Source organism: Megalobrama amblycephala, linkage group LG7 (assembly GCF_018812025.1).
Source record: "Megalobrama amblycephala isolate DHTTF-2021 linkage group LG7, ASM1881202v1, whole genome shotgun sequence".
NCBI lineage: Eukaryota > Metazoa > Chordata > Actinopteri > Cypriniformes > Xenocyprididae > Megalobrama > Megalobrama amblycephala.
The window spans coordinates 21,636,875-21,659,276 of NC_063050.1; the positions used below are offsets into that span (position 1 = coordinate 21,636,875).

The window sequence follows — 22,402 nt, forward strand, 5'->3', positions numbered from 1 at the left end:
GAGTTTAGCTCCAACCCTAATTAAACACACCTAAGCCAATCAAGGTCTTCAGGATTACTAAATTACAGGCAGGTGAGTGTTTTTTTAGGGTTGTAGCTAAACTCTGCAATGGCCCTCCAGGATCAACATTCCCCACCCCTGATAGGCTGTTTTCCAGATTAGAAAATGATGTAATGCCATTGGACAATTAACGTCAGCTGTACATCTCAAAGGCGTCGTTTCCCAACGCTACATTTCTATAGTTCTCAGGCTCGAGAGCTGTCTTATGTTATAGCTCGCTAAGTAGGCTACTGGTTTGTGCGAGCATACTAGCTATAAAATGAGTTAAACATTAACATTGATGAAAAGTGGCTTGATTGTATCATTAAGCGAACGGGAGATACAGCTATCCAAAATGAATGTGTGCGGTCATCTCTTAGTACTTTGTGTTTTATTATTGGATTTTCAAGATGTTTTCTGTAACGAATTTGGCCACGACGAGATTTCAGGTGGCGAATTCTTCAAGTTTTGGCGAAACTCAAAACAGCGAAGAAGTGTGAAATCTTTTGGAGATGCAAGACTGGAGACTGGAGATCAGACGCCACAAATTAAACCGCAGTTTGAATGCGGCGACCGAGTCTTAACAGTGTTTATAAGGCAAGCCGATGTCATCAATCTCGGAATTTATGAACGTAAGTGTAAACAATCTCCTCAAACTTACTGATAATATTCACATAAACCAAAATGCTAGTGTTTGTCAACGAATAATAACTTAAGGAAATTTAGACGGAACGTATTTTATCTCCAGCCATTATTTCTTAGACCTAACTATTACCTTATACCATTAGCAATATTTAACTGCAGCGGTTTTCTCTTCTGATAGCGCTTGGAAAACTGCTCCCCTTGGACCAGTTAGCAGCTTTTTGTGGTGTTTCTATCAGGACCACACGCACCGATGTCCGCATGCTATTCAGCTATGATTCATGTTATGTGAGACACGAGGCAAGCTTCCATTCTTTTTGTTTTCATTTCAGTCACAGTACAAGTGTTACTTGGGCTATTGAATAAGATCTGTTCACTTAGTCTTTTGTTTTTCTTTGTTTTTGCTAGGCAACTTTTTTTTTTTTAAAGGTGCACTCAGTAATTATTTATGCTCGTTTTGCTGACCGATATGACAATCATAATTCATTTAAATGAATATTTAAATGATGTATAAAAAATGGTTTGAAATTAATGATTTATGTCCAGAGTTTTTGAACCAATCTCTTGAATCATTGAGTAAATTTAAGTCTCTTGTCGCCACCTACTAGCGTAACAATGTAAAGCGTTTAAAACTCATTTTGGTCGCTGCCACATCAGTGTTTATATTTGGACTGTGAACTCTTATCCCAGTACTTTAAGTTTGCAGCACAGAAATGGCAACTGTGAACTTTACAAACTGTCTTAAATTATTGCTGCAGAGAAAAAGCAGATGTAAATTATGTGATAGTTTAATAGACATAACAAATTCATTGTCATTCAGATTGCGTGTTTGAACTGATTTCATTAATCGTGCATGCATATGGGACTATAGCTTAAGTATTTTTGTATGTCATTTGCAAATGACATACAAAAATATGTCATTTGACCCCCCCCCCCCCCCCAATTACTGTACTACCATGATCCATGTCCAGATACCCTGGACATCTATAACAATGAATGTAAACAAATGGTTTCGCTATCAGCCATGTTTTGGATCTCAACTTGTGGTCCTAAATAAGATGACCCTTAAAACAATTCACAATTCATTTTGTTCAAAAACATCCCAGGAATCTGAATATATATTGTCTCTGAGCTGGTATGGGACAGATCATGTCCTGTCCTGTCCTGCAAGTGTGACCCCTCCCTCAGTTGTCTGTAAGGACAATGCCATGGAACTGACTGTTGTTGATGGGACAGCAGATAAACTGTCAGTTGCATGTAAGTATTGAGTAATGGGAATAAACTTTCTGTGGTGACTAACACTTGTGGACTTTCTGATGTGTTAATATCACCTGTTTCCACAGTAAATGGGGAATGGGCACCTCTGCTTTATGTGGCCACTGAATGCTGGCGGAGGGAGCAGTCTAACCAGGGAGAGCTCACATTCTCGGTTCCATATACAAGCTGTGGTGTCAACTTCAGGGTGAGTTGTGGGGGGTTCTGGCAATATTTATAGATCTGGAAAAAATTCTGATGTTTGGTTTAAATGTAATTCAGGGAGGTCACTTCATCCTGGATTTAAGATCAAAAGACAAAATTACCTCACTGTCCTGTCCATATAAGCCAATACCAGTGTTTCCAGTCAAGGACTCAGGGGTTTCTAAGATAACCCAACCCCTGCCACACAAGCAACCCAGTGTATACCAAAAGCCACCAACTGTATTTCCTATGAAAGCAATTGACAGTCAGATTGTGAAGCAGAAGCAAGCATTTCCTAGAACACTCTCTCTACAAGCCAGAAGTCATTGGATGCCTAAGTTGCCATCTTTGCCTGGCTCTTTTAATCTGGCTGTAAACTTCCCATTTTCAGTCCCCATGCCAACGCGGCCAGTGCCTCTGAGACGTTTGACAAGTAAATATGTGGCACCCACTCCTGCACCAACCCCTGAACCGACACCTGAACCGACACCTGCTCCGACACCTGAACCGACACCTGCTCCAACACCTGCTCCAACACCTGAACCGACACCTGCTCCGACACCTGAACCGACACCTGCTCCTGTCTATACCTCTACCCAAGAACTTGATGCTTCAGTCACACAGGCTCCTGAATCTCAACCCCAATACATGCCGTATCCTTATTTCCAAAAACCTGCTTCAGCTCCTCAATTTGAGCCTTATTCTGCTCAGAAATATCAAACTTCAATGGTGCCGGTCCAAAGTACTTCACTGTATCAGCCTTTTGGGTCAGCTCAGAACTACAATGTTCCTAGACCTGATCCACTTCAAGTAAATCCTTCTCTTGCCAGTTTAGCACAGTATCTTCCACCTGGGTATTTCATATGCTCTTACAATCAACAACCTGAGATGTTTCAGCCTCCTGTTCCAAATCCTGCTCAACCTTTACAGTCTCAACCCAGTTATCAAAGGCCTGACATTACTCCGCTCACACCTGCTAATCCTGCTGCCCCTCCCGTGAAAGGTTACTCAAAACCGCAACTGACAAGTACTGTAGCTTCTAGCCCCTATGATTCTGGTAGTGAACTTTTCCAGCCAACTCAACGTTTCCAACCTCAACAGTACTCATACTCTTACCAAAGTCGTAATGGCCATCAGGGTTCCTCTACAACTCTCTTATCCCCTACTTCTCCGCTTATTCCCACAAATCTGCAGTCTCAACCAAGGCGTTATCTCTCTTACCCTGCTTTTCAAGATGCAAGACCCTTCCATCCAGAATATTACCAAAAGCCTGGTCAACCTAGTGAGTCAGTCCAACAGCCTTGGTCAACCAGTAACCTTCCTGTAAATGGGCTGTCTCAAGAGTCAAAACCATTGACACTAGCTTCAAGCCAAACACCTGAGTATCTCAAGTATCAGACTGGTGGAGATCAATCTCCAGATCTTTATCAGAGGCCTGTTGTCTATACCTCTGGCATGGGAATCTCAAGTCAATCACAATACCAGCCCAGTCAGTTTTCCACATTCCCACGTCGACCATTGAGACCAGAGGTAACTTCAGCTGATGTTTACAGAAATACTGGATCTAGTCCTATGGGATTTTTCCAGCCACGATCTATAGCTCCAGTTCCAAGTCCAAAGGCCCCAACGTTTACAGGCAATCATCAGATTACATCCTTTCCACCACCCATGCCTCGTTTTTTTCCTGTAAAGGGTGGTGCACAAGTTGCACAACTTCCTTACAGTCAGGGACCTTCAGTAAGGGGCATGTGGAATCCCCATGTCCACCCTGAAAGAACAAGTGAACCCAGCAGTCAGAATCCTCAATGACACCCTGCCACAAAACCAACTGTACAGACGGGGTGTTGTGTCCCCACGCTTCAGGTCTACCTCCTAAGTGCAACTGCCAAGAAAGGCATCACACTCAATCTTATTTCTACAGTCCTTCAGCTGAAGCGCACAATTAAAATGTGGACTGGATTGGTGTACAACAATGTTTTTGAAAAGATTGTCTTAATAAACTGTCTTTTGAGAAGTTGTTTAACTGATTTCAAGGTTTTGAGAAAAATAATTGGTATGGTGGTGTGAAATTGATGATTTAAACCGTGTATTCTACTGAATGTAATAAATATTTTGTAAACTGTATGTGTTGACTTATTTATTTAATGCAGTACTTAAAATACATGGATTTAGTTTTTGCATGAATTGTTTATCCTTAAGAGTAATTATGCGTCTCTGAATTCAGAGTTTCATTGTTCCCTTGTTGCTTAACAAAATTGCTTCCTAAAAAACACTGCGATTGAAAGCATTTAAGCAACTTTGTTTTAAGAAATGATCTCCAGAATTTACCCCAGTTTCACAGACAAGGCGTAAAGGTGCTACAGAGGATGTTTTGTTTTATACATTTTTGCAATATTACTTGAAACTGTCTTTACTAACTGATAAAAGACTATTTATTAGGTGCACTGAAAGGAATAATAATATATATCATCTGTGCATGAGGTAGGGCCTTAACATCAGCCAATCGTTTTACGCGATGATTGGTAAATTGGCGATGATTGGCCCTCTGGCTTGTCGATCACTGCCGTGACGTTCCTTGTGAGAGACATGCGCGGATTGGCCCTCTGGCTTGTCAATCACTGCCGTGACGTTCCTTGTGAGAGACATGCGCGGATGCGTGCTCCAGTAACTTTCCAGGCTCCACAGGCGCCGCATGCAATGTTTTGTCAGGAGACAGGAGTAACAACTGCAGATTGAGTTACCTGTGGTGAGTCCAACATAATGAATCCACTAACTACACGACACAGCGAATGCCGGTGGTAAACACTCGTGTTCCAATACTCGTGCACAAGTTTTGGGAGGCGTTCCCTCGAAAAGAGCTGTGAAGGAGGGGGGTTGTTCTTACGCATGCGCTCATTTCAAAAACTCACTAACGGTCTTTGGTTTCTCAGTTGACGAAAAGATCCTCTGTAGCACCTTTTAAGGAATTGTTTTTTGTTTTTTTTTTCAGTACAAAAAATGCTAAACTTTGACAAGTAATTTTTATTGTGATTTCATAACATTTGGATATGAATCCAACTGGGAAAAAAACTTGTGAAAAGATGTCTTTCAGTCATTCAAATAGCACATAGCAAATAGTGGAGCTCTACAGCCATCTACTGGTAAAAATTATAGTTTTTTTTTTACTTTTATAACTGCATTTTCCAAAAGATAGGCAAAAATCTTACATAAAACCATGTCAAATTATTCATGCTATGCCCATGAAAAGTTAGAAATCTGGGCCTTTTATAAAGTGAATTTTACATAAAAAGCTGCTTTTGCATAACCTATTTTAATTTTTTTTTTTATATATAAATTTATACAAATCCTCCAAAAACTGCACAAATGTTGAATAAAAACATTACTAAACAGAGTAAAATTACATTTGTTTTAAAAAAATATATTGTTACAAAATTACATTTTGTTGCCTGGGGTCTCCAGAGACCCCGAAGACCATGAGTGTAGCCCCCAACCAAAGACCGCACAAGGGTCAGGTCTCAGACTAAAATGCATGTTTAGGCTGTTTTAACTGTAACTGTCACTGACTTATCTTAAAATATGTTATTGCCATTGTTTTGTTTCAAGAAAGATGCACACCAGTAATGCTTTTTCTAAGGCGTTTAAAAAAGCTACCTAAGTGTCCTAATTGAACTAAGGCCTAATACTGCCTTAATCTAAGCCTTTTATTTGCACTTATTGTAGTTGTAAAAACCTAGGGTTTCCAGAAAATTATCTCCAGAAGCCATATCTTATACAATTCCAGAAATATCTAGAACAACATCCAAAAAGCGACTCTCTATTTGTAAAAGTCCACTTAGTAATAATGTGACATGGGGATGAGTGGTACTTCTTTACCTTGGTATCATTTTGAAAATCACTGACATAGATATACTAAATGTAAAATTTATGGGTAATTATAGCCAACATAATTATGCAATATACAACAATTACATGATTGTTGAAATAGTACCTATCCTTCCCAACTATTTTCATCATGAATTTAACCTCAAAGCTTTCAAACATGACAACACCTTGAGTGTAACTTTTCTTTTTAGTTTCATTGAACTTATCTCTAAATTATGCACAATGTATTTCTATATTAAATAAAAATATTTGTTTTTCAGTTTACTCAGTATTTAAGAAAAAGCACATAGGTGTCATCTGGGGGAAAGAAAGAAAATCCTCTGTAATACAATTTTGAAGCTATAAATATATACAGGGCTGTATTTCTGAGATCAATGTTTTCAGATATTATTGAGGTTTGCATTTGGATATTTAGACATTATCAAAGACTACTTGTGAAAGTTTATATTATATTAAGTTTATATTTTTTTTAAATGTTAGTGTTATATTGTTCAGTTTTGCATTATTATTACAGTCAAACCTGAACACAGGGAAAACATTGTTTTGCACATAACATCAAAGTTTTATAAAAATACAGCAAAAAAAATATACAGGAATGCTTTATCAGAGCCATCTTGATCTGATCCAATTTCAACCTCTTATTTCAGTATTCTGGCTCAATTTTGCCATATTGTTACAACCATATACCAGTTTGTTTGTTTGTGTGTGTATCACATATAAGGCTGTGCCACAATTCAACAAGTTTCGTAGCATTCCGATTAAGTTACATTAAAATAAAAACAACACAACACAATACAATACAAAAAAAACTAAATTCGATCAGAAGTGACCGAAGAGCAACAGATGGTTAAGGCAGCCTACATTTGAAAACGACGGTGATTGCCGACAAAAAAAAAATAGTGTCAAGTGACCATATTTGCAGGTGGTCTATATTAATTTGTTGATTGGATTCGCCGTTTGCCCATGCGAGGTAAAACAAACTGGCGATGTCTTGCGAACTAAAAACATTAACTACAGTCTTTATATTATTAACAATATCACTTTATCTCAATTGCCGTTCTTTTAGCGCTACGTCTGAGCGGCAAGGTTATTCAGGAGGAAGCAGTAGGCCTAGTAGTATGTTGTTGTTCAATTTTGTGGACGAAAGCAGTGCATTGGAATCGAACCTTTCAAGTCCGAATTTAAAGCGCATTAGACGTGCGAGATCAAAAAATAAGAATGAAACAATACCTCTACAGTCAAACGACAGTGCATCTATGCACTCGAACAATGAAAAAACTCCACTCAGAAGTTTCCACAAAAGAGCTTTCGAAGTCGAAGCTGGATTTCAAGGTGACGCCCCAGGTGTGTTTTCCTTTTTCTAAATGTGATAATATGAATATATTAGTTTGTCTTTAAAATGGTTAATAGGCCTACATGAATACGCAATTCATTCGAGAACCATGTTGCACGTTTTTGTATTTTATGGACAGCATTTGGGGGACCAGAAATCTCTAGGAAAATGTATCAAAGTGTGTCTAGCCCCCAGTCGACCGATATGTGGCTGGCATTACCCATGGTACACTGCTCAGAAGAGGTAATGACCTTAACAGCCTCTGGAAGCGAATACATGCACATCTTTGTAGTCAGAGGTGAGAATAAAGTGACTGTTATTAATGTTCAGGTTCTATGTTGATGCTGGATGCTTTTTTTTTTTTTAAACATTTTAACCTGCTGGTTCTACAGACAAGTATCTGGTGTGCTTTATTCACAGCGAATGCGGCCCCACTGCCTTTATTCCAGGTGCCTACATATTGTGGATATTCTATCAGGGTCACATGGAACGATCTGGTCCTAATAGCCCCATATGATGGGTGCTACATCACAAAAGAGGTGCCAAATATGTCATCTTATACTGTAGTTTTTTAGTTTGTATTTAGCAAGCATGCAAAGAGAACAAGAAAAAAGTACTCTATTGGTTTAAGTGCAAGACAAACTTTTAAAAGTTCTTGATGCCATTACTAGTCCAGAATTTGCGAAATCTTTGTATTTGCTCTGCCTCTGCTGACCGTTTTGTTAGAACACCACAGTTTCGACACATTTCTGACAGTTTGCTTGCTGTTTAATCAATAATAAATTATTTTATTCCCAGATTCCAAATTTTAATCAGTCTTTCCTCTACAGGATGGCAATTATGTTCTATCACTGCAGTGGTGGGGCAGTCCCATAAAGATATCCTGTCCTATGACACCTGTGGTCTCACAGCCAACTCCTTCCATCTTGTGCTCTCAATTTGGTATGGTCATTGCAATAGAAGGCGCCCAGGAAGCTGTTGAAAAACACATGGTTAAAGGTAACACACATTTAAGATTGTGCTGTTTTTTGTTCTGGCTGTCACTGGAGCAGAAGCCTCACCTTTAATTAAGCTAATGGTTTTTAACCTTATTTTAATACAAATATGATTGAATTCAGTGTTCTCACATCTATCCAAATTAGAAGCTTGCATAAAACTGTTATTACTTTGTTCACAGTTGAATCCATTTTTTTTAATGTGCAGTGAATGGGAACGTACTGCCTCTCCTATCTGAGACATGTGCATATCGCATATATTCTCCTCCTGAGGTCGTTCTACTTCATACCGCTTTCAGCTCTGAATGTGTGACTGTGACGGTAAGAAACATAAATTCAGAAATTCAAGGATTTGTTCACTTTCAAATTAAAATTTCCTGATAATTTACTCATCCCCATGTCATCCAAGATGTTCATGTCTTTCTTTCTTCAGTCTAAAAGAAATTAAGTTTTTGATGAAAACATTCCAGGATTTTTCTCCTTATAATGGACTTCAATGGAGTCCAAATGGTTGAAGGTCAAAATTACAGTTTACATTGATCCCAGATGAGAATTAAGGGTCTTATCTCGAAAAACCATTGCTCATTTTCGATTTTTTATTATTATTTTTTTATACGTTTTAACCATAAATGCTCATCTTGAACTGCCCTCCACAGGTCAAAGTTTGAACTAAATTGTCATATGCAATATGCTAGTGCAAGTATATAACAATTAGTTCAAACTTTGACCTGTGGAGGACAGTAATACACTTAGCAGTGTCTACACTGCTGGAATTCTAATAGAGAAGAAGAGCGCTAGTTCAAGATGAGCACTTAAAACTTTTTTTTTTTTTTTTTTTTTTTAAGAAAATGAGCGATGGTTTCTCTAGATAAGACCCTTATTCTTCGTCTGGGATCGTGTATAACGCATTGAAGCTGCACTGAATCTGTAATTTTCACCTTCAACCGTTTGGGCGCCATTGAAGTCCATTATATGGAGAAAATCCTGGAATGTTTTCATCAAAAACCTTAATTTCTTTTCGACTGAAGAAAGAAAGACATGAACATCTTGGATGACATGGGGGTGAGTATATTCAGAAAATTTTTTAATTTGAAAGTGAACTAATCCTTTAAGGTAATTTGAGTGTCTTACACTTGAGATAAAATTACCACAATTGTGAATTTTACGCAACTTTGTAAACTGTACTTGTTTTTGTACTTGTACTTGATTTTAATTTCTGTCATTAATAGTATGAAAAATACCCAAATAGTGACTCTAGACTGTGTAAAACTTCACTTAGTAATATAATGTGATGTGACATGGGGATGGGTGATACCTGGTATGGTGTTACCTTGGTATCATTTTGAAAATATTACTGATATCAATACCAATGCTTACACTAAATATAAAATAATTTATGGTTAATTATAGCCAACATAATAATGATGCTTAGGAAATTAACAACAATTACATGATAATTGTAGTAGTACCTATCCTTGCCAACTATGTTCTACCACAATTCATGGTTTTCAATTACCATTGGTTTTCTCTGGAAGCTTATTTCCACCATGGAATAAAAAAGGTAATTGCGACCTTATCTTGTAGTTCTGACAATTCTCAGAATTTGCAAGTTTATATCTCTCAATTCTGAGAAAAAATTCTGAATTGTGAGCAAACGTGCCACACGAGTCCTGAATAGTGAAGCCAAAGCGTCTAGATCGCCCCCAGGTGGCTGGAAGCAGTATAGGTCATAAACCCCGCCCTCTCCATGAAATGTATAGACCAATTTGGTGTTTGCAAACAGCGATGACGTTTTTTATGGGCGGAGCCTACCTGGTTGCAGAAAATGACAGTTGAGCAGTACCAGTCTATGGAAGCCACGAAATAAAAGAATAAAAAAAAGTTAATTTCGAGTTTATGTCTCAGAATTCTGACTTTTATTTCTCGCAAACCTGAGTTTATATCTCACATTTCTTACAAAGAAAAACAGAATTGTGATATTTAGCCTACTCGTTATCCTGTCTTTTCTGAATTGCAATTTATCCCGCAATTCTGACTTTTTTCCCCTCAGAATTGTAAAATAAACTCACAATTGCGAGTTATAATGGCCGAACTGGGAGTCATAAACGCGCAAATGCAAGAAAAAAAGTCAGAATTGTGAAATAAAAATTTTATAGACTGTTTAAAAGTTATCAGTGTAAAATGTTATAGGTTTAAATATTATTTCATGCTGTAACTGCTATGTATGTATGTCCTCTGAACTGCATATGTGAATATTATGTAGACTTACTGTTTACTTCAAATTCCTGCTTTAATAGTAGACTAATCCTTGCAGGTGTCATCAGTCCAGTCTGTGAAACGTCTCCGTTTAGCTTCAAAGGACGTTTTCAACGATGGTTTTCTTTAAAAATGAAGACTATATTTTTTGCATTCCGATTCCAACATCCAGAGGCACAACAAAACGTTTTTCTCTTATTCTGTGGATTTTGCACATTTTCCTCCAATTGCTACTGCTACTTTTCTGCAACCACTATGCGCGCGCAGCTGCAAGTGACGTCATTGTGACGTCTGCTCCAAAGAGGTCTATAGAGTACCTCAGAGATGACGTGTTTTTGTAGGCCAACCCGGAAGTTAGCGGCGCACGGGTTCCCTCGAACGAAAGCCTATGCAATTTTCCCATAGACTTTTGGAAAATCACAAAAAAATAAGCTCTGTGTTTAACACTGTTATGACACTTACACGTTTTGTCTATTAAGTTAACACAACATTTATACATTTTGAAGCTTAAATAAAGTCGTCAGATATAAAAAGCTAACAGTAGGCTATAAACGGACTACAGCACACTATGGTCGCGGATCAACGTCACCACCAACATGCTTATCCACTTTTTCATGAGAAATGCTGTCCAAATGTCCTGTTTGTCATGATGACCTCTAAAGTCCCCGCCAAAGGAAGTAGTCCCTTTTAGCAGCTTGTTAGCAACCACCATTTTTAAGACACAATAAAGGTTAAAAAAATCACAAGCGGGTTATAAATGGTGTTTTATGTCATAGATCAAAACGTGAAAATATTTAGAGACTTTGCTAACCATAGAGCTTGGGTGCTTCTCAATTCTTATTTGTGCATCCTTGTTTCCTTTGCTTGCTTCCTTTCCTTGCGTCTTAGCTCCACCCCTTCAGGATGCAAGGGAAGGACACAAGGAAAAGAAGCGAGGATGGAGGAATTGAAATGATATATCTTCGCTCCCTTTAGCGTCACTTCAAAGCGTCATCAGCTGCACTCGTGGGAGTTTGGTTATTTAAAAAAATATAATAAATATTAATAAAGCAAGATGCCCCATTGAAATATGTGAGATGTAAAGTTTATTTAAACTGCAAAAGTTAAGCATACATTTAAATTGTGACAGATATGAAGGGGGAGGAGAATTTATGCGTTCGTTGGGTTTCTAGACGAGAAAGACTTCAGCAAAGGATACACCTGTGTATCCTCGCTCATAACTCCTTGCGAAGCCTCCTTGTTCCCTGCCTCCTTGCAGTGCAATTAGAGAATTGAGATGTCCTTCAAGATGGCTGAGCTCGATCAGTTTCCGGGTCATAGGATGGAGGACGGAGGAGCGAGGAAACGAGGAGGGATATTAAGCACCCCTTGTTTCAGGCGATTTAGCAAAAACCCATAGAATTTAGGGCGATGGAACAGGAAGTCCTAAAATGCTAACTCGCTTCTGGGTTTTGCATACAAAAACACATAATCTCTGAGGTACTCTATTGAAAGCAAGCGTGCCACACGAGTCCTGAAAAGTGAAGCCAAAGTGTCTTGATCGCCCCCAGGTGGCTGGAAGCAGTATAGGTCATAAACCCCGCCCTCTCCATGAAATGTATTGGGACATGAGACAATCAGTAGCCGCGTTTCCACTGCCGGGCCAAAGGTGGGCGTGCTAGTGCGTGCCAGGGCCGGTCGCGTTTCCACTGTCACTTCCGGGGCTTGATTGTGCCTCTTCGGTGCTTCCTCGGTGCCAAAGGCACAGGTTTTTTGGCCCGCCAAAAACCTTGGTCCAAAGCGGGCCAGCTGGGGCTTGAGGTGCGGTCGAGGTGAAAGGCGGAGCTAATTGTAGTCAGGTGATGGTCTACACGCTGAAATGGGTTGGGTTGTGTGACGTTTGATCAAGGGTGGTGTGTTTAAGGGCGGTTTTTAGATCAGCCCTGTGGAGCTAGCAGACCGACAGTGGAAACGCAACTTGATTTTGGCCTCGGTGCCTAAGGTCTGTGGCCATAGGCCCAGCCCGGCACGCTGTTAGCCCTGGCTCGCACTAATCAACTTGTCTTGAGTAATGAGACAACAGTCGTGAGAGGTCAGGATATTTATTTTTTTATTCCATGGCGGAAACAAGCTTTTCATATCTTAACAAATCACTAAAACACTTAGTGTCCTCAATGTCACACAAGATCCTTGATGGAAACTGCTTGCTTTGAGAAGATATGAGCCATATTTCAGTTCAAGAAGTTTCACTTGCGTTTCTGTAGGATGGAGAGAACATCGTCGTCGTCATCTTGGACGGAAAGGAGTTCACCCTCTCTTGTCCATTTCCTTACCACCTGTCTCGATTTCTTCCCTACCTTCATCCTCATCCATTCCATGAACCACAGCAGCCTGTAACACCTAAACCAGATTCAACTAAACCTGTTGTGATCCCTCAGCTTCCTAATGAACAACCTGCAGTACCACAGTTTCATCTAAAACCTCCTGCCGATGCTCCTCCTGAACCTTTCATACAACAACATCTGCCTCTACCTGTAGACCAAATACCACATACACATGAACAGATGGTACCCCAATACCCAGTGACGCCCCCTCCACCCTATGCACCAAAGCCTATATCCTGTCCCCCCTATCCTGAGTCATTCTGTTCTCAGTACCCCATCATGTACCATCATCCCCCATATCATCAGCCAGCCATGACCACTGCTTCACAACCAACCATCCAGCCAATGCCTTGGACCTCACTTTCTCAACCTACATACAATCCACTTGTACAAGAGAGACCGTTCCCCCAGATTCCTGTGTTTCCTTTGACTTCCACTGAAGAACCCCCCAAGATGTCTCCATCACTTGTTTGCATGCAGAACAGATTAATGGCAACTTTGCCCTCAGCTAGAATGGACTCCATTAAAGTCAAAGGTGAGCTAGAGTATAGTGACCTTTTCATTGTACTGGGCTGAATATAAACTGCTTTGATGCACATATTAAACATATGAAAACTTTGTGTGTTTTTGCTCTTCTCTGTGGTGTTAATACTTGAAGATGTGAATACAAATACCTGGATGTCCATCGCATCTGTCCCAGCAGCCTGTAACTACGTACTCCAATCTAGAGGTGGCAGTGTTGAGCTCTCTTCACCACTACCTTCCTGCCACACACAAAGAAAGGTGAGCACTCAGTGCTGCATATTCCTGTGTTATTGAATAACTCGGTTATTGAATTGAAATGGAATATTAAACCTTAATTCAAAATTGGAATGTGGTGTGTATTTTAAACAAATCTCATATAAAAGTAATTATGATTTTAAGGAAATTCTAAAGGCTAGAAGAAGGTTAATAATCAACTTGTCTTTAGTAATGAGACAATTCATCCCTTTTCCAAACAAAAACAATGCTGCATAATGAAATGAAATATTTTGAAGTGATTTTTCTTTTTTAATTACTAAAAAAATTTAGTTTTGAGTTAGGAATGGCTTTTGGTGAATTTATGCATATTGCATATAGTTTTTATCAGGTATCACATGACTCTTTCTTTCATACTTTCTCCTTTCTTTTCCTCTCCCTTTTTACCTCTTCAGTCCCCCACAGTGATCTCTCTATATGTAAGGTTCTGGGATTTCTCTCAACTGCGATTGCGGACCCTACAGCTTCAGTGTCAGTACGATGGAGATGAAGGCACACAACCTACAGTTCCTCCATTCATATACACACCTGCTCAACCATCACCTCAATTTCAGGTGGTGTGTTCTAGCCAACATATGAGTGTTAAACTACCTCCTGTACCAACATCTGGGCTCATTGTACAAGGTGAGTTTGTGGTCTGTTTTATTGATTCCCATGACAATGGGGCAAGTAAAGTTTGAGGTCATATGATTTATGTAAAAAAAAAAAAAAAAAAAAAATTTTTTAATCTGACATTGTTTTCTTTTATAGCTGCTTCCGGTGGGATCAAAACAGAAGCTACTCCCATATTGAAGGCTCCAAGTTATTGTGGGTACTCTGTAAGAAGGGGTAAAGATGGTGCCATCAACGTCCTCCTGCCTTACTCTTCCTGTCACATGACTCAAAAGGTCTGTGATGTCATTAATTGTTATGCAAATCGTATGACTTTGACTTCATGAATATTTGTTTCTTTTAATCAGGATGGGCAGTACAGAATTATATTAAAATATCAGACACCGGAAAGGCGTACAGTTGAGTCCTTTCTGTCATGTCAGGCTTCTTTCAGTCAAGGTACAGTATGAATCTTTCTTATAAACAGTGTTGAGGAAGGTTACTTTTTTAAAGTATTGCAGTTACTTTTGTGTTACTTTTTCTCATCTGGGCTGGGCTTAATCTCAACCTCAGACATCACGCTCACCGGCCACTGGCTGAACATCAGATGCATAAGGCATAAAATTATAAACACTAAAGGAGTTCAAAGTTGCCATCTGAATTGCTGAATTCTACAGAATTTCCGGGAGATGCGTGTCGCATTCTTTAAAGGAACACTCCACTTTTTTTGAAAATAGGCTCATTTTCCAACTCCCCTAGAGTTAAACAGTTGAGTTTTACCATTTTCGAATCCATTCAGCCGATCTCCGGGTCTGGCGGTACCACTTTTAGCATAGCTTAGCATAGTTCATTGAATCTGATGAGACCAATAGCATCTCACTCAAAAATGACCAGAGAGTTTAGATATTTTTCCTATTTAAGAGGAGGAGGAGGAGGGTCTAGCTAGCCTCTGTTTTGTTTGACAACACTTCGAACATCAACAGGAAGTTACATCCACCCAGGATCACTTAGAGCACCTTTAATTAAAGCTGCCATGAACTCCAGACCTTCTGAAAGGTCTGGCTACACTAGGCGAGGCTGAGCTTGCTTATTTGTTTATTTTTAACCTCCCGTAACTCATGTTACTTGTACTGCCTTTGAATGGACTCAAACATTAAAATTCACATTTTTATTGTGTAGAATGTAATGTCGCACCTGATCAGCGGCTGGTCTGTGGATCTGGGGATTTATCATCATTAGAGTGCCATGACAGAGGCTGCTGTTATTGTGTAGATACCCAGTCGTGTTATTACCCCATGGACGGTGAGCTGGACAAACATTATTAAATTCAAACAAATAATAAACCTTAATTCATAATTGGTACTTGATGTGTACTCTTTACCAGTCTCAAAGTAATTAAGTAAATGTGCAAAATCTTTTAAACAAAATGTGTTAAACTGACAGCCATATTTTACAAAAATGTTTGTGTGTTTGTTTGTTTGTATAAAGTTGGCCTTTTTTTTTTCTTTTTAAGAAAATGATTTCTTAACATGGGCATTTTCGTGAAGCGAAACATGGTACTTTACACCTGTGCAATTTTCTGTGTATCCCAATCAGAGTGCACAATGGATCGACACTTTGTTTTCTCGGTTCACTCATCTGTCGCGGATCCACCCTTTTCCCCAGCCACCCTTGTCACGGCTGGCAATAACCCTTGCACACCTGACAAAGTTACTGCTGACTTGGCCCTCTTCAAGATCCCACTGGATGAATGTGGGGTGCACAGATATGTGAGTAGATTAGATGCAATTGTTATGTATCTGAGGGTGTATTCACACTTGTAGTTCTTTTGGACCAGACCAAAAAAAAGAAAATGGTGCAATTAGTTCTGGTTTGCTTAGCGCTCACACTGTCATGTTTAACTCAGAACCAAAAGATACATAAACAAAAAGCGTATGAGCTTTAGCTTTTGACACATTTTGCAATGAAACTAACCAAACACCTGAAACAACGCTCCATACTGGGCTTAATTTACTTGTTTGTGCATACATATGATGGTATTTTTAACAGCTTATGAAATGTGTAAAGGAGTCAAAACAGTGGCAGGAATTCATCTGTTGCACACAAATGAAGATCTGCTATAAGAAAATGGCAGTTCCAAAGCTTGTACTGAACTGTAAATTTGCAACATCATGACTGACTAGAAAATCCAGTTATGCTTAAGCATCACATCCTGTTTTGGGTTCGTTCAGATGTCTTTGGATTGTTGCGTTTATATATTATGTGAACTGCACCAGAGTTCATTTGGAGTGGATGACAGCGTTCACATTTATTCAAATGAACCAATCCACACTAGCAATCGTACCAAACCTGCCCTGTGTGAACACACCCTGAGAGTATGTATACATGCAAGTCTAACTTAACTGTCTGTAGGAGGTGGGTAAAACAGTCATCTACATGGTAGAGATCCTGAATAGAGTACAGCCCATCAGTCTAAATTACGGCACCATCACTAGAGATTCGCCTGCAAGGTACAAGTGAAAATACAGTCACACCAATACTCAAAGAACCGAGCAACGTGCTGAGACTTCATGTTCCCCGTTGTCCCAGGCTACTGGTTGAGTGTCGGTATTTACCCGGATCTGTGGTGAGTGTGGGTTACCTGGTGAAAAGCCCCTCCCTCGGACCTTCTATCAAAGCTCAGGGGGTGTTTGGAGTTCAGCTTAGGATTGCAAAAGGTTTGTTCACAACGAAGCCTAGCTGAATCATCTTATAATATGCTGGAAAATATAAATTATTTTCTGCAGGTGTATTCTGTTTCTGTGTTCAGGAAACTGATGTACACATGAATTACTTTAAGAAAGAAGTGATTTATAAGATTTTGTGCATTAACTGCAGCCTCTTTTCATTCAGATGAGCACTATGACAGCTTTTACCCACAATACCACCAGCCCCTGCATGTGCTGCTGGGGAAACCCCTTTACCTGGAAGTGCGTCTGCTAAACCCTCCAGAACCCACAGCTACGCTGCTGGTGCATTACTGTGTTGCATACCCGCGCTCTGCAAAATCAGCCTGGATCCTTATTTATGACGGGTACAAGGGAGAGGTTTCTTCCTCTTTTCCCAAAGAAAATCATCTATCTATTGAACTGTCAAAATATCTATCTGCTCAAGCAACAGATTAATTATATACCCTTTTCAGGTGCCCGAATTTTCTTGACCAGACCCCAACCCACAAGCCACCTCCTACGCCTGCAGAGGCCCTGACCAATCATGTTAGACGATTCACAATCACTACATTCCAGTTCCTGTCTGAAGATGCCAACCTGCTGGCAGAGGAGGAGGTAAAAAGCAGCTCTAGAAGTATTTAGAAGATTGTGTCAAATATGCACAGAAAATTTGAATTAAAGGATTAGTTCGCTTTCAAATGAAATTTCCTTATAATTTACTCACTCCCATGTCATCCAAGATGTTCATGTCTTTTTCTTCAGTCGAAAAGAAATTTTAAGGTTTTTTATCAAAACATTCCAGGATTATTCTCCTTATAGTGGACTTCAATGGCCTCCAAACGGCTGAAGGTCAAAATTTTAGTGCAGCTTTAAAGGATACCTATGTCCTACGCCTTCTCTATTTAACTTATGGAACGAACGTGGTGCCAGTTTTGTTTTTTCTGTAAGTAGAATAGGGAAGGACATACAGTGTAAGCTTTTTGAAGAATACGGTAAGCGGAAGCACACGCAAGGAGATCATTTGTGTTTTGAAAGCATATACAGTTGTATTTTTTTTTTTTTTTCTTTTCGAAAATGACCGATTGTTTCGCTAGATAAGACCTTTATTCCTCATATGGTATTGTTTAAAGCCCTTTGAAGCTGCACTGAAACTGTAATTTGACCTTCAACCATCTGGAGGCCATTTAAGTCCACTATAAGGAGAATAATCCTGTAATGTCTTCATCAAAAACCTTAATTTTCGACTGAAGAAAGAAGGACATTGACATCTCGGATGACATAGGGGTGAGTAAATTATCAGGAAAATTTTATTTGAAAGTGAACTAATCCTTTAACGTTTACACTTTCTTTCGATGGTCCACTTTAGACATTCTACTACTAACTATAAGTAAATTGCAACTACATATCAACTAACCCTCATCAGAGTACAGTTACAGTTAGTAAACGGTTAGGGTTCGGGGTAGTAGAATAAGTTGACGCCATTTCAAAGTTACTTATATTTAGTTGAATGTCTGTTGGGAGACCAAGTGTTAGCAGATATTTGGCAGACAGTCTACTAATACTCAGAGTCAGTTGACATGTAGTTGCGAAATTACTGTTACTTAGTAGAATGTCTAAAGTGGACCACTGAAATAAAATGTTACTGAATTAACTTTTAAAACATCTCTTTTTGGCTTGTTGCAGATTTATTTTATGTGTTCAACGGAGGTTTGTCTGCCCTCAGATGGTCCGTGTGTTGAGGGTTGCTTTGGAGGTGAGTGTCAGCCATTGTACTCCCAGTATGCAGTTATGGCCACAATTTCCCCCCCCGAAATAGCTTTGGCCCTAAATAGGTCTACTATACAGTCTCTAGAGCTCTTAACAAGAGAAGCTCACTTGTCCTACTCTCCTGTTTTAGTCAGTTATACATTTTGCTGATTTGTATTTCATTCACCCAAAGCACTTTCTTTCCAGATCCCTCTGTGAAGTTCTGAGAGAAGATGTGTGAGCTGGATAATACCCAACTACTAAACTACATTCTTTTTGTTTGACAGATGTGCAGTGTCTCACTAACAATTGAAAAACAATAAAGCTTTGAAACAGTCATTTTCTTATGCCGAAGTTGTACTTAAATGGCATCCAATTAGATGGATTTTAGAAGAAAAAGCTGTGAAAATACTTGTTGATACTAGATTTATGCACAAGTTCAACATGTATATTGTGAAACAGATAGCTATAAACAAATGTTTTGCAGTGACTCAAATGAACCTGCGGCTGTCAGCTGCATTGCTGTTTGACTCATTTCTGTATCACTGGATCCATCTATATGAGTCAGCGTTGCATTTAATTGTGCACTTTTTTTTTTTGTTGCATTCATTGTTTTATTACTGGTGTGCAGCTATGGTGACAGTTTCATTTTTACAGCTGACGTAACGCTAGGTTAAGAAATGATGACTTGGTTTTTACATATAGAAGAAAATAAGCACTCGGACTTGATAATTATTATTTATAATACTTTTGTGTTTTGTAAAGCTAATGTACATTCACAAAGGTTGTAGACACACGGGTCCTCCTGGAGGAAAGTGTGTGTTCAGCTGAAGGGTCTGTAGTGTTTTCTGCTGTGTGTGATCAGGTTGGAGCTCTGACTGAAGGCTTTACCACACACTTTACACACATGGGGCTTCTCTCCTGAACAAAACACAAAGTAAACCTTAGTGTAAAACCGGGATCAATCAAAACATGCACTCAGTATACTGTGAATGCAGATTGCAGTGGTTTTCTAGTGTTCTGACAATGGACAACCTTTCATTTATACAAATGTCTCTATTCTGTGTTTAAGTTCAATGTTTATTCTGATCAAGGTGAGTCTCACCGGTGTGTATGAAGGTGTGTTTCTTCATGTCGGATTTCTGGTGGAATCTCTTGCCGCAGTACTGGCAGGGATATGGCCGTGTGTCCGAGTGGATCAGGAGGTGGGTGGACAGAGTGGATGAGCGTTTGAACACTTTCCCACATTCCTTACACTCAAATGTTCGTTCCTGAAATGCAAACTGAACAAATCATCACATGCACATCAAAACAGCATACTGAAATATGACTGCTTAAACAGTTCTTTTTATGAAAAAGGAAATGTTATATATAGACATGCACTAGAATGATTAGAAGCAATAAATTCAGAGGAATAGCATTTTAAAATATATTCAAATAGAAAACTATTTTTTTTTTTATTATATTTCACAATTTTACTGTTTTACTGTATTTAATCTTCATCAAATGAATGCAGCATTGGTGAGCATAGGAGACTTCTTTCAAAAACATGAAAAAAAAAATGTATTCCAAACTTGACTGGTAATATATATTTAGGCTATGTAATAACTAACTAATACATAATTTGTATCATAAATCATGTGACACTGAAGGCTGGAGTAATAATGCTGAAAATTCAGCTTTGTCAGAGGAATAAATGACATTTTAAAATGCATTCAAATAAAAAACTTTGTAATATTTCACATTTTACTGTATTTAATCATCACAGAAATTGAGTCTTGGTGAGCATAAGAGACTTCTTTCAAAAACATTTTAAAAAATCTTAATTATTCAAAACTCTTGATTGATAACGTATATTTAGGCTATGTAATAACTAACTATAATATATAATTTGTTTAAAAGTAACTTAATTCTAAAAAAGTCTGCTTATTTCTGTACTCGCATAACATACTGTACTCACTTAATGTACAGAAACAAGGTATGTAGGCCTACTAAACTACATATCTTATACTAACATATATATAGTTATAGTCGACATATATGAAAAAATAAGTGAAATAAAGTTGCAATTGGCAGATAAAGTTGCAATTTCAAGAATTACACCTCAACTACTAACTAAGGCTGCAGTTACAGTATTCAGCACCAGAGGGAGACATTTAACAACTTTTGATCGTGAATACACAAAAGTCATTGCAAACTAACGTTCGTACCTTTACCCTGCACGGCATCCCTGGGTCCTTGCTGTCATGGAATACCAGAGAGCGTCCATGATGATGACTACCATGCGATCTGTACACGTGAGACTCCAGGCGAGCAAGAGAGGAGAAAACCTAATGGAAAAGTTAAAAACAGACCTGTTTAAAGAACGTCTCAGGAAGTGAAAAGCTTTTTCCCCTGTCACTGGAAAGGCTTGAGGCCAAAATATAGTCTACTTAAGTACTACTCAAGGAAGATGTTTTGTCATGTTTTTATATTATTTATGGACTGGAGGAGCTGATCAAGTGACCCCTGATCACACTGTGGGTTTGTGTTTTAATAAAAGCATTTCTTTCGAAGGTTTGCCTGAACACAATTTGTTTCACTGTGTTACATAAGAACATAAGATTGTCACATAAGATCATCTTTTTTGACTTTTGACACCAAATGCTATACCTTGCCACATAAGCTGCACTGTTTGGGGCCCTGATCCCTCCGAGGACTCGTCAGAGAACAGTCCAGAGAACTGTCTCTGCTGTTGAGCCCGTGCATGTCTGTTATGTCTCTAGAGTTGACAGGTAACCAGGGCACTGGAGACGGAAGAGGGCCATACCGGAAACCTGCTGGATCTGCAGAAACCAATGAAGAACAAGTATTAATCATACAAGACGCCTCACTCACTCCCTCACTCCCTCAATAAATCTTGTTGATTAACATACCTGTTTTCCAGCCATTATCGGGACTCTTGTGTGTGCTATTTTGCTGCATAATTGGAGAATATGGTTGTATCTCTTGGCCTGATTCCTCTGGCAAGGTAGCGACTTTTACGGGGACAGACCAGCCCACCAGGCCTAGATAGGGCACATCGGCTATGGGGAGAGAAGAACGAAAGCCTCCCTTCCTGCTCTTTTTCACCAGAAACGAACGAGGCATGATGAACAGAGAGAGCTAGAACCAGTGACAGAGAAGACTGTCGTGGAGGGCTAAAAATGGAGAGAGGAAAATATATGACAACCATATATACACGAACATGATGCATTTTAAATGCGTGTTAAATCTCAGCATATATACGTATTATGATTTAAATGAGGACTGAATGTTGTGCGCTGACAAACCAAATTTTGATTTATGCTTTTAATGGAAAGCACAGATTCTAAAAGAATGTTTCCTATATCGCTCTGCATGCTCGGCTCTGATTCAGCATCAGTGACTCCATATTTTGCAAGCAACAGCCTTTGTGAGGGCAAAAATGCATTTCCCAAATAAAAGGATAAAGCATTTTTAAATAACTATGAAATATGAACCCAGGATACTAAATGGAAATTTGTTTTCATCTTACAAGTCAGAAGCTGCTAACCAACTACATGACTTCTTTTGAAACACTATTATTTACAA

The 22,402-nt window shown here is 39.0% G+C and overlaps 3 protein-coding genes across 5 annotated transcripts in view; 2 read left to right on the forward strand and 1 right to left on the reverse strand.

Moving 5' to 3' along the window:
* The first annotated feature begins 208 nt into the window (after positions 1-208).
* Positions 209-4,263, forward strand: si:ch73-90k17.1 (pollen-specific leucine-rich repeat extensin-like protein 1). The gene is made up of 5 exons (XM_048196542.1): positions 209-671; positions 863-981; positions 1,788-1,938; positions 2,025-2,143; positions 2,218-4,263. Exons 1-5 carry the CDS (start codon positions 341-343, stop codon positions 3,946-3,948), a joined length of 2,451 nt encoding a protein of 816 aa, XP_048052499.1. The 5' UTR covers positions 209-340; the 3' UTR covers positions 3,949-4,263.
* Positions 4,264-6,799: 2,536 nt separating this feature from the next.
* LOC125272016 lies at positions 6,800-19,148 on the forward strand. 2 transcript variants are annotated; one of them, XM_048196534.1, is made up of 18 exons: positions 6,800-7,365; positions 7,494-7,652; positions 7,775-7,893; positions 8,185-8,353; positions 8,558-8,670; positions 12,849-13,503; positions 13,627-13,751; positions 14,162-14,390; positions 14,517-14,653; positions 14,726-14,816; positions 15,537-15,659; positions 15,954-16,126; positions 16,770-16,867; positions 16,947-17,074; positions 17,250-17,430; positions 17,539-17,680; positions 18,749-18,818; positions 19,005-19,148. In XM_048196534.1, exons 1-18 carry the CDS (start codon positions 7,008-7,010, stop codon positions 19,028-19,030), a joined length of 3,096 nt encoding a protein of 1,031 aa, XP_048052491.1. In that variant the 5' UTR covers positions 6,800-7,007; the 3' UTR covers positions 19,031-19,148. The 2 variants fall into 2 exon arrangements, with proteins under 2 accessions (XP_048052491.1, XP_048052492.1); XM_048196535.1 differs by having other exon boundaries at positions 6,804-7,365; positions 19,019-19,148.
* The window catches only part of evi5l (ecotropic viral integration site 5 like), a 62,209-nt gene continuing 58,223 nt past the window's right edge, over positions 18,417-22,402 (reverse strand). The window contains exons 21-24 of one of the 2 annotated variants that reach the window (XM_048196540.1): positions 21,464-21,637; positions 21,022-21,141; positions 19,917-20,082; positions 18,417-19,732 (exon numbers count right to left, since the gene is read on the reverse strand). In XM_048196540.1, coding sequence (XP_048052497.1) covers positions 19,635-19,732; positions 19,917-20,082; positions 21,022-21,141; positions 21,464-21,637 — 558 coding nt within the window. In that variant the 3' untranslated portion in view covers positions 18,417-19,634. Of the gene's footprint in view, positions 19,733-19,916; positions 20,083-21,021; positions 21,142-21,463; positions 21,638-21,726; positions 21,991-22,402 lie in introns of those variants that run through there. The other variant, XM_048196538.1, reaches the window with a different exon arrangement.

What these genes read in the sequence shown, in the direction of transcription:
- si:ch73-90k17.1 (XM_048196542.1), top strand. Translation starts at nt 341, where the DNA reads ATGAAAAGTGGCTTGATTGTATCATTAAGCGAACGGGAGATACAGCTA. An exon ending in CATGTTATGTGAGACACGAG is followed by an intron (nt 982 to 1,787) that starts GCAAGCTTCCAT and finishes AAAACATCCCAG; the next exon opens with GAATCTGAATATATATTGTC. An exon ending in GCTGTGGTGTCAACTTCAGG is followed by an intron (nt 2,144 to 2,217) that starts GTGAGTTGTGGG and finishes AATGTAATTCAG; the next exon opens with GGAGGTCACTTCATCCTGGA.
- LOC125272016 (XM_048196534.1), top strand. Translation starts at nt 7,008, where the DNA reads ATGTCTTGCGAACTAAAAACATTAACTACAGTCTTTATATTATTAACA. An exon ending in TCAGGCTTCTTTCAGTCAAG is followed by an intron (nt 14,817 to 15,536) that starts GTACAGTATGAA and finishes TTTATTGTGTAG; the next exon opens with AATGTAATGTCGCACCTGAT. An exon ending in TCAGCTTAGGATTGCAAAAG is followed by an intron (nt 17,075 to 17,249) that starts GTTTGTTCACAA and finishes CTTTTCATTCAG; the next exon opens with ATGAGCACTATGACAGCTTT.